Here is a 10,591-nt window from a genome sequence, read left to right as displayed (position 1 = left end):
CTAGCCTGGTCTCTTCCTCCTTTTTTCTTTTATCTGCCAGTCTTAGAGGCAGGAGAGGGAAGCTTCAGGAAGGTATCCCTCAGATGTCCAGGACCCATTTTATCCTGGTCCATTTCAGCCCACTGGGCTTCTGCTCATTGTGAGTAATTCCCCCACATCCTCTTGGTCCCTGGCCCCAAAGGGACAACCGTGAGCTCCTGGTAGAACTCAGTATTTCTAGATTGTGGGGCAGAGGGGGAGACCCAAAATCCACACTGAGTATCTGGGGGACCCCCTCGTCCACTGGTTCTCCTTCCAGGGCAGGTGAGGCAGAGCTCCTGAAGGCATTAATGCCCCTTTTGGGGCAGAAAGGACCAGAAGACACCTCCCTTCTGGAGAGAGCTCTTTACTGAGTCCGTAATACTATGTCTCATGATATCATAGGTAGACAGGATTACACGGCAGTGGGGGCAGGCGGGAGTGCAAGCCAGTTGCACACCTATGATGAGAAGGGAGGTGACACTGTGAGGCTTTCGGAAGGAAGGAAGGAGCTGGAGTCTGAGTCGGGGCCGGGGAGGAGACAGCTCCATGCCCCCAGCCCAGAAGTGGTGGGAATCTGTCAAACCCAAAGGAGGGCAGCTTGACAACCAGTTTAGCCTGGGGACCGCCTTCATCTTGCTGGGGGGATGTCCCAGAGCTCCTTTCTGCACCTGTGCACAGGAAGGGAGTGAGGGGTGATGTCAAAGTGAGCCCCCTGTGGATGTTCAGGCCCTTCTGTCTTCGAGTCCAGTCCTGCTGCTCAAGCAAAGAGGCCTCGGCCGTTCTGAGTCATGGTTGGGGGAGATCAGAGGGCGGCTATGGGCAGGAGAGCCAGGCGCAGGAGGGGAGAGCTGCCGGGAGCTCCGTCAGCCACCACAGAGGGGGCCCATCTCCATCAGCCCCACAGAGGGGAGTGGAGCAGGCCAGCCTGGCTCGGAGCAAGGGAGCCAGCCCCGCACAGAGCCTGGTGACCCCAGCCTCTTCACACTTGCTCCTGCCCCCCCACCCCCACCTTCCTTCAGGGTCCCAGCTGCAGGGCACCACTCTGGGAGAATGTTCCAGGGCCTAGATAGTCTTCCCATGCAGATGAGACTCCTGCTTGCATTCTTCTGGGATGCTCCTGGGAGAAGGAGGGCAAGGATGATGTGGAAGAACTTTCTGGAGATATGAAAAAATTGCGCAACTCCTGGGAGCACGGTGCCCAGAGCCTGAGGACAGCAGCACAGGTGGGGACCCTCTGGTCTGTGTAAGGCAGGGGCAGCTCCTGGGACTCTGTTCCCATGTTTAGAAGGAGAGTGTTTGGGTGGCCAAATCCCTCTTGTTCCTAGAGTTTGTACTACATCTTCTGCAAAGGTTTTCCTTAGTCTTCCCAGCCGCTGGGAGCCACAGGGAACTGCTAGCTAGGTTGGTTCTGAAGATGCTGGAAAACTGAGTTGGTCAGCAATTCAGAAATAGGATCAAGACCTTCTTCCCAAGGTAGTCACCTCCCTGGCAGGCTCAGTCACAGGACAGGGGATGTCTCCTCCTGCCATCTCCTCCTGCCCAGCCTGGGAAACCCGGTTGGCCCTCCTGGCCAGCAGAGAAAGGTGTGTGCGTGTACATGTGCGTGTGTGTGTGTGTGTGTGTGTGTGTGTGTGAGGGGCTGCTTTCTATGGTACAGTCAGTACTGGGGAGCCCACAGGTGCAGGGGCAGGCCGGTGGGAGGAAGCCCCTTTGGGATCAAATTACCACCACTGTCTGTAGGTGTGGCTTACTGGGCCGCTCCCTCTGCCCTGGGGCCCTGCCATTCTGCATAGCAGTGTCTGGGACTGGGGCTTTTAGTAGCGGCTCTGGCTTCCTGGTGGGCCTGGGGGCCCTGGGAGTCCTGGGGGCCCCTGGATCCCTGGTTCACCCTTAAGCCCCATGGGCCCCCGCTGGCCTGGCGACCCTGTCTTCCCAGCAATCCCTGGTTTTCCCTGAGGCCCGGGGGGCCCTGGAGACCCTGGGGGCCCCTCTGACCCGGGGGGCCCCACATCCCCCTTGGGGCCTGGCTGTCCTCTTGGGCCTCCATTTCCAAAGCTTCCCTTTGAGCCTTTGAGGCCTGGGAAACCTCGAAGGCCAACCGGACCCCTTTCTCCCACAGGTCCTTTGTCTCCAGGCTGTCCCTGAGGACCCTGGGGTCCCGGTGGGCCCAAGCTGCCAGGGTCTCCTTTGGGTCCTCTGCTGCCAATGGGTCCTTTCATGCCCATGTCTCCTTTGAGTCCTCTTGGTCCTGGAGGGCCGGGGGCACCTAGGGTCAGAGAAAAGAGGGGAGAAGTCAGTACACGAGGGCAGGTCACGAGGCTTTCTCACGATGTAGGTGTGGTGCACAGGCCATAGCGACGAGCCTGAGAGTGGGACAGAAACCAAGGCCAGGTCGGCCAGCTGCAGGTTCTGGGAGCTCTGGCTGATTGCATGACTTCTCTATGTCTGCCATAGCACCTGTGAAGGGGGACAGGAAGACTCACCTCAGGCAAGCAGGGATTCAGAGACAAGGTGTGTAAGCCTGAGGCCTGGTGCACAGTGAGAATTCATTGCTCTGACTTCAGGGCTCAGGATGGGAACTGAGAGAGCTGGACAGGTCTGGGAAATGGCCAAGACTGTCCAGGACTGTCTGTCCAGGTCTGGAGGCCAGCCTGGCCGTCTATACCTTCTCAAGGTCTTGGATACAAGCCCCTGCCCCATGGACATCACACCCTAGGCTCTGCCCATGATGGTCAGGGGACCAGAGATGCAGTCAGGTGACATGGATCAGAAAACCAAAAATCGAGGTGTGAGAGGCAGACCCCTCCCAGAATGAGTGCATGGGTGCAACAGACCAGAAAAAGGATGGCTCCTCCAGGAGGCCCACCCTGATCACCCCAGCCTGTTCTCTGAGTTCCCGAGATACTACTTGCTGAATCTTCCAGGTGATGTGTAGAAAAAGAAGTCACAGTACAGAGGAGTCAAGATGGTGGAGAAGTAGCAGGCTGAGCTGACATCAGGTAGCGGGAGATCAGCTAGATAGTTTATCAAACCATTCTGAACACCTACAAATCCAACAGGAGATCAAAGAGAAGAAGAGCAGCAATTCTAGAAACAGAAAATCAACTACTTTCTGAAAGATAGGACCTGTGGAAAAGTGAATCTAAAGTGACAGGAAGATAGACCGCAGGGGAGGGGTCAGCTCCTGGCAACGGAACAACGGAGCACTAAATCAGTGCTTTTAAAAGTCTGCTCCACTGAGGGACATCGCTCCAGAGGCTAAGCGGGGGTGGAGCCCACACAGGGTCACAGAAAGATTGGGGGTGTCTGAGTGTTGCAGACCTCGCAGGTATGAGAGCAGGGAAGCCGGCTACAGAGATGGAGCCGAGGAGTGAGCTCTCAACTCAGGGATACCTTAAACTGTGATCCGTGGCACAGTCAGGCCACTGCTCTTTGAGCAGGGAACCCACAAGATCTGGGGAGACCCCCACTGGGAGCTCAGGAATCTGCTGGGTTTGGAGACTCCAGGCGGGGCTGTGTGCCAGAGAGAGAGATGCTTGGTCACAGGCTGGGTGAACTCGGAGCGTGGTCGGAGGCCAGGGAGATGGGAGTAATTGAGCGCTTCTCTCTGAGGACGGACTGAGGAGTGGAACCCCAAGCTCTTGATTCCTCCAGGCTGGAGATAAGGAGGCTGTCATTTTCATTCCCGTCCTCCAGAACTCTATGGGAAGCCTTCAGGGAACAAAAGCTCCCAAAAGCGAACTTGAGCAGATTACTTAGCCAAGCCCCTGGCAAGGGCGGTGCAATTCCACATAGGGCAAAGACACTTGACAACAGGCCCCTCCCCCAGAAGATCAGCAATAAATCTACCCAAGACCAAGTTCACTTATCAGGAAGAACAGTGGAATTCCAGAGGAGGAGAAAGCAAATCATGGAATTCATGGCTTTCTCCCCACGATTTTTTAGTCTTGCAAAGTTAATTAATTTTTTTAATTTTATTTTTTTCTTATTCTAATTTTTTCTAACTTTTACTCCTTCCTCTTTTAACATTTTTTAACTAGATTATCTTAACAATACCTTTCATTAAAAAATGTTTTTGAACCTTCATTATTATAGTCATATTTTATCCTTCATTGTATCTAACTTTATTTTTTGTATACACATAGGGTTTTTTCTTCTAAAAAATTTTGGGATACAACTTCTTCTAATTGATCAAAATATATCCTAAATCTAGCACAGGGCTTTGTTCTAGTCTCCAGCCTGAGCAAATTCTCTCCACTTTCTTTTTCTTTCTATTTCCAACCAACTTATCAACTCCTTTCTTAGAATTTTTTTTTCAGTTTTCATCTTTATAGTCATATTCCATCCCTTCATAGTGTTTACCCTTACTTTGGGTGTGTGTGTGTGTGTACACACACACACACACACACATATATATATATCACACACACAATATATATATATGTGTGTGTGTGTGTGTGTGTGTGTGTGTGTACATACATATATATAAGTTTTTCCTTAAAGTTTTGGGAGGTAGTTTCTTCTAAGAGACCAAAATACTTCCAAAATTAAGTGGGTGGCTCTGTTCTATTCATCAGTCTAATATATATATTTTCTTTTTTCTAAAAAAAATTTTTTTAACTTCTTTTACCCCCTTTCTTCCCCCCATGATTTGGGGTCTCTTCTGATTTGGTTAACATATGTTTTCCAGGGGTCTTTGCCACCCTTTTAGTATTTTATTCTCTCCTTCATATAGTCTTATCTGGATAAAATGACAAGGCGGAAAAACCCACCACAAAAAACCAAAAACCAAAAACCAAAAAACAAAACCAAGAGGCAGTACCGAAGGCTAGGGACCTAATCAATGCAGACATTGGTAATATGTCAGATCTAGAGTTCAGAATGACGATTCTCAAGGTGCTAGCTGGGCTTGAAAAAGGCATGGAAGATATTAGAGAAACCCTGTGTGGAGAAATAAAAGCCCTTTCGGGAGAAATAAAAGAAGTAAAATCTAACCGAGCTGAAATCAAAAAAGGTATTAATGAGATGCAATAAAAAAAATGGAGGCTCTTACTGCTAGGATAAATGAGGCAGAAGAAAGAATTAGTGATATAGAAAACCAAATGACAGAGAATAAAGAAGTTGAGCAAAAGAGAGACAAACAACTACTGGATCATGAGGGGAGAATTCAAGAGATGAGTGATACCATAAGATTAAATGACATTAGAATAATTGGAGTTCCAGAAGAAGAGGAAAGAGAGAGGGGAGCAGAAGGTATATTGGATAGAATAATTGTAGAGAATTTCCCTATTATGGCAAAGGGAACAAGCATCAAAATCCAGGAGGTGCAGAGAACCCCCCTCAAAATCAATAAGAAGAGGTCCACACCCCATGACCTAATAGTAAAATTTACAAGTCTTAGCGACAAAGAGAAAATCCTGAAAGCAGCCTGGGACAAGAAGTCTGTAACATACAATGGTAAAAATATTAGATTGGCAGCAGACTTATCCATAGAGACCTGGCAGGCCAGAAAGAGCTGGCATGATATATTCAGAGCACTAAATGAGAAAAACATGCAGCCAAGAATACTATATCCAGCTAGGCTGTCATTGAAAATAGAAGGAGAGATAAAAAGCTTCCAGGACAAACAAAATCTAAAAGAATTTGTGAACACCAAACGAGCTCTACAGGAAATATTAAAGGGGTCCTCTAAGCAAAGAGAAAGCCTGAAAGTAGTAGACCAGAAAGGAACAGAGACAATATACAGTAACAGTCACCCTATAGGCAATACAATGGCACTAATTTCATATCTCTCAATAGTTACCCTGAATGTAAATGGGTAAATGTTCCAATCAAAAGACCCTGGGTATCAGAATGGATAAAAAAACAAAATCCATCAATATGCTGTCTACAAGAAACACATTTTAGACCCAAAGACACCTCCAGATTTAAAGTGAGGAGTGGAAAACAATTTACCATGCTAATGGACATCAAAAGAAAGCTGGGGTGGCAATCCTTATATCAGATTAATTAGATTTGAAGCCAAAGACTATAATAAGAGATGAGGAAGGACACTATATCATACTCAAAAGGTCCGTCCAACAAGAAGATTTAACGATTTTAAAATCTATGCCCCTAACATGGAAGCAGCCAATTATATAAACCAATTAATAACAAAATCAAAGAAACACATCAACAATAATACAATAATAGTAGGGAACTTTAACACCCCCCCATCACTGAAAAGGACAGATCATCTAAGCAAAAGATCAACAAGGAAATAAAGGCCTTAAATGACAGACTGGACCAGATGGACATCACAGATATATTCAGAACATCCCATCCCAAAGCAACGGAATACACATTCTTCTCTGGTGCACATGGAACATTCTCCAGAATAGATCACATCCTGGGTCATAAATCAGGTCTCAATTGATACCAAAAGACTGGGATCATTCCCTGCATATTTTCAGGCCACAATGCTCTGAAGCTAGAACTCAATCACAAGAGGAAATTTGGAAAGAACCCAAATACATGGAGACTAAAGAGCATCCTTCTCAAGAATGAATGGGTCAACCAGGAAGTTAAAGAAGAATTGAAAAAATTCATGGAAACAAATGATAACGAAAACACAATGGTTGGAAATCTGTAGGACACAGCAAAGGCAGTCCTGAGAGGAAAATATATGGTGATACAAGCCTTTCTCAAGAAACAAGAAAGGTCTTAAATACACAACCTAACCCTACACCTAAAGGAGCTGGAGAAAGAACAACAAAAAAAGCCTAAACCCAGCAGGAGAAGAGAAATAATAAAGATTAGAGCAGAAATCAATGAAATTGAAACATAAAAAACCCAATAGAACAAATCAATGAAACTAGGAGCTGGTTTTTTGAAAGAATTAGCAAAATTGATAAACCCCTGGCAGACTTATCAAAAAGAAAAGAGAAAGGACCTAAATAAATAAAGTCATGAATGAAAGAGGAGTCTGGAAGTGAACCAACACCAAAGAAATACAAACAATTATAAGAACATATTATGAGCAATTATGCCAGCAAATTTGACAATCTGGAAGAAATGGATGCATTCCTAGAGACATATAAACTACCACAATTGAACCAGGAAGAAATAGAAAACCTGAACAGACCCATAACCAGTAAGGAGATTGAAACAGTCATCAAAAATCTCCCAACAAACAAGAACCCAGGGCCAGATGGCTTCCCAGGGGAATTCTACCAAACATTTAAAGAAGAATTAATTCCTATTCTCCTGAAACTGTTCCAAAAAATAGAAATGGAAGGAAAACTTCCAAACCCATTTTATGAGGCCAGCATTACCTTGATCCCAAAACAAGACAAAGATCCCATCAAAAAAGAGAATTACAGACCAATATCCTTGATGAACACAGATGCAAAAATTCTCACCAAAATACTAGCCAATAGGGTCTAACAGTACATTAAAAGGATTATTCACTATGACCAAGTGGGATTTATTCCAGGGCTGCAAGTTTGGTTCAACATCCGCAAATCAATCAACGCGATACAATACCTTAATAAAAGAAAGAACAAGAACCATATGATACTCTCAATAGATGCTGAAAAAGCATTTGACAAAGTACAGCATCCTTTCTTGATCAAAACTCTTCAAAGTGTAGAGATAGAGAATACGTACCTCAATATCATCAAAGCCATCTATGAAAAACGCACAGCGAATATCATTCTCAATGGAGAAAAACTAAGAGCTTTTCCACTAAGGTCAGAAACATGGCAGGGATGTCCACTAGCAGCACTGCTATTCAACATAGTACTAGAAGTCCTAGCCTCAGCAGTCAGACAACAATAAGAAATTAAAGGCATCTAAATCAGCAAGGAAGTCAAACTATCACTCTTTGCAGATGATTTGATACTTTATGTGGAAACCCCAAAAGACTCCACTCCAAATCTGCTAGAACTTGTACAGGAATTCAGTAAAGGGCCAGGATATAAAATCAATGCACAGAAATCAGTTGCATTCCTCTACACCAACAACAAGACAGAAGAAAGAGAAATTAAGGAGTCAATCCCATTTGCAATTGCACCAAAACAATAAGATACCTAGGAATAAACCTAACCAAAGAGGCAAAGAATCTGTACTCAGAAAACTATAAAGTACTTATGAAAGAAATTGAGGAAGACACAAAGAAATGGAAAAATGTTCCATGCTCATGGACTAGAAGAACTAGAAAGAAATAGTGTGAAAATGTCTATGCTACCTAAAGCAATCTACACGTTTAATGCAATCCCTATCAAAATCCCATCCATTTTTTCCAAAGAAATGGAACAAGTAATCCTAAAATTTATATGGAACCAGAAAAGACCTCAAATAGAGGAATGTTTAAAAAGAAAGCCAAAGTTGGTGGCATCACAATTCCCAACTTCAAGCTCTATTACAAAGCTGTCATCATCAAGACAGTATGGTACTGGCTCAAAAACAGACACATAGACCAATGGAACATAATAGAAAGCCCAGAAATAGAACCTCAACTCTATGGTCAACTAATCTTCGACAAAGCAGGAAAGAATGTCCCATGGAAAAAAGACAGTCTCTTCAACAAATGGTGTTGGGAAAATTGGACAGCCACATGCAGAAAAATGAAACTGGACCATTTCCTTACACCACACATGAAAATAGACTCAAAATGGATGAAGGACCTTGATGTGAGAAATGAATCCATCAAAATCCTTGAGGAGAACACAGGCAGCAACCTCTTCGACCTCAGCCGCAGAGACTTCTTCCTAGGAACATCGCCAAAGGCAAGGGAAGCAAGGGCAAAAATGAACTATTGGGACTTCATCAAGATCAAAAGCTTTTGCACAGCAAAGGAAACAGTTAACAAAACCAAAAGACAACTGACAGAATGGGAGAAGATATTTGCAAACGACATATCAGATAATGGGCTACTATCCAAAATCTATAAAGAACATATCAAACTCAACACAAAAGAACAAATAATCCAATCAAGAAATGGGCAGAGGACATGAACAGACATTTCTGCAAAGAAGACATCCAGATGGGCAACAGACACAAGAAAAAGTGCCCCACATCACTTGGCATCAGGGAAATACAAATCAAAACCACAATGAGATACCACCTCACACCAGTCAGAATGGCTAAAATTAACAAATCAGGAAATGACAGATGCTGGCGAGGATGTGGAGAAAGGGGAACCCTCCTACACTGTTGGTGGGAGTGCAAACTGGTGCAACCACTCTGGAAAACAGCATGGAGGTTCCTCAAAAAGTTGAAAATAGAGCTACCCTACGACCCAGTAATCGCACTCCTGGGTATTTACCCTAAAGATACAAATGTAGTGATCCATAGGGGCACATGCACCCCAATGTTTATAGCAGCAATGTCCAGAATAGCCAAACTATGGAAAGAACCAAGATGTCCATCAACAGATGAATGGATAAAGAAGAGGTGGTATATATATACAATGGAATACTAAGCAGCCATCAAAAGAAATGAAATCTTGCCATTTGCGATGACATGGATGGAACTAGAGGGTATTATTCTTAGTGAAATAAATCAGAGAAAGGCAATTATCATATGATGTCCCTGATGTGAGGAAGTTGAGAGGCAACGTGGGGGGCTTGGGGGGGTAGGAAAAGAATAAATGAAACAACATGAGATCGGGAGGGAGACAAACCATAAGAGACTCTTAATCTCACAAACTGAGGGTTGCTGTGGGGAGGGGGATAGGGAGAGGGTGGTTGGCCTATGGATATTGGGGAAGGTATGTGCTATGGTGAGTGCTGTGAAGTATGTAAACCTGGCAATTCACAGACCTGTATCCTTGGGGCTAATAATACATTATATGTTAATTTAAAAAATTAAAAATTAAAATTAAAAAAAAATGTTGCAGTACAGTGAAAGCAAACCCTTGGTGCTTATCTGGTGAACTCGACTAGACTGTGGAACCCCAGCAAGAGAGTGAGGGCCACAGCTCACATCTCCGGCCCTGGGCATGGAGCCTGGCATGTGGCAGGAAAGCTCCCCCCAACAGCTGAGGGCCCCCTGCTCCCACGTGGCTCTGGCCCAGCGCCTGGGGGAAATGCCGAGATGAAGTTGTGGTCTGTCCTTAAAGAGCCCAGGTTAGCTCCCAAGCCAGGGGTCAGAGGACTGTAATATCCCTCTGAAAAGGTGGGTCTGAAAGTCACCACCTCCCGGAGTTGTACCAACCCTGAGGATACAAAGCATAGTGTGGCCATCACTCTGCCCAAGGCATCTCTCAATACCTGGAGCGTGGAGGAAAGAGGACCCTCCGGCCTCGTGAAGACCATACAACAAAGGCCCAGCAAAGACCCGGCTTTCTTCAGTGGTCTCTGCAAAGGACACTGCGTAGGGGCGGTGGGAGCAGTTGGCCTCAGGGCTGGCCTGGGGGCTGAATTCTCATGCCCAGACTTAGCTATCCCTGAGAATGCAGCGGCTGCATCAGTCCTCTTGCGAAAGACTTGCAGCATTTTCGAGCCAGGTGGGAGCCAGTCCAATTCCATTTCACAGAGGAGGCAAGGAAAAAGCCCAGAGAGGCGAAGCAGCATTCTCAGGGGCCCCT

The 10,591-nt window shown here is 45.6% G+C and overlaps 1 protein-coding gene across 2 annotated transcripts in view; it reads right to left on the bottom strand.

Annotated features, from left to right (window-relative positions):
- Nucleotides 1–1,784: 1,784 nt before the first annotated feature.
- Nucleotides 1,785–10,591, bottom strand: part of SCARA3 (scavenger receptor class A member 3) — a 49,432-nt gene continuing 40,625 nt past the window's right edge. For both annotated transcript variants that reach the window (XM_032855668.1, XM_032855667.1), the window contains one exon: nt 1,785–2,287. In XM_032855668.1, the coding sequence (XP_032711559.1) occupies nt 1,836–2,287 (452 nt within the window). In that variant the 3' untranslated portion in view covers nt 1,785–1,835. The remainder of the gene's footprint in view (nt 2,288–10,591) is intronic.

This window comes from Lontra canadensis, unplaced genomic scaffold (assembly GCF_010015895.1).
Source record: "Lontra canadensis isolate GAN:19392208 unplaced genomic scaffold, GSC_riverotter_1.0 scaffold10, whole genome shotgun sequence".
Classification (NCBI taxonomy): domain Eukaryota; kingdom Metazoa; phylum Chordata; class Mammalia; order Carnivora; family Mustelidae; genus Lontra; species Lontra canadensis.
The sequence above is the reverse complement of the archived record's forward strand: the minus strand, read 5'-3'. Positions and strand labels throughout refer to the sequence as shown.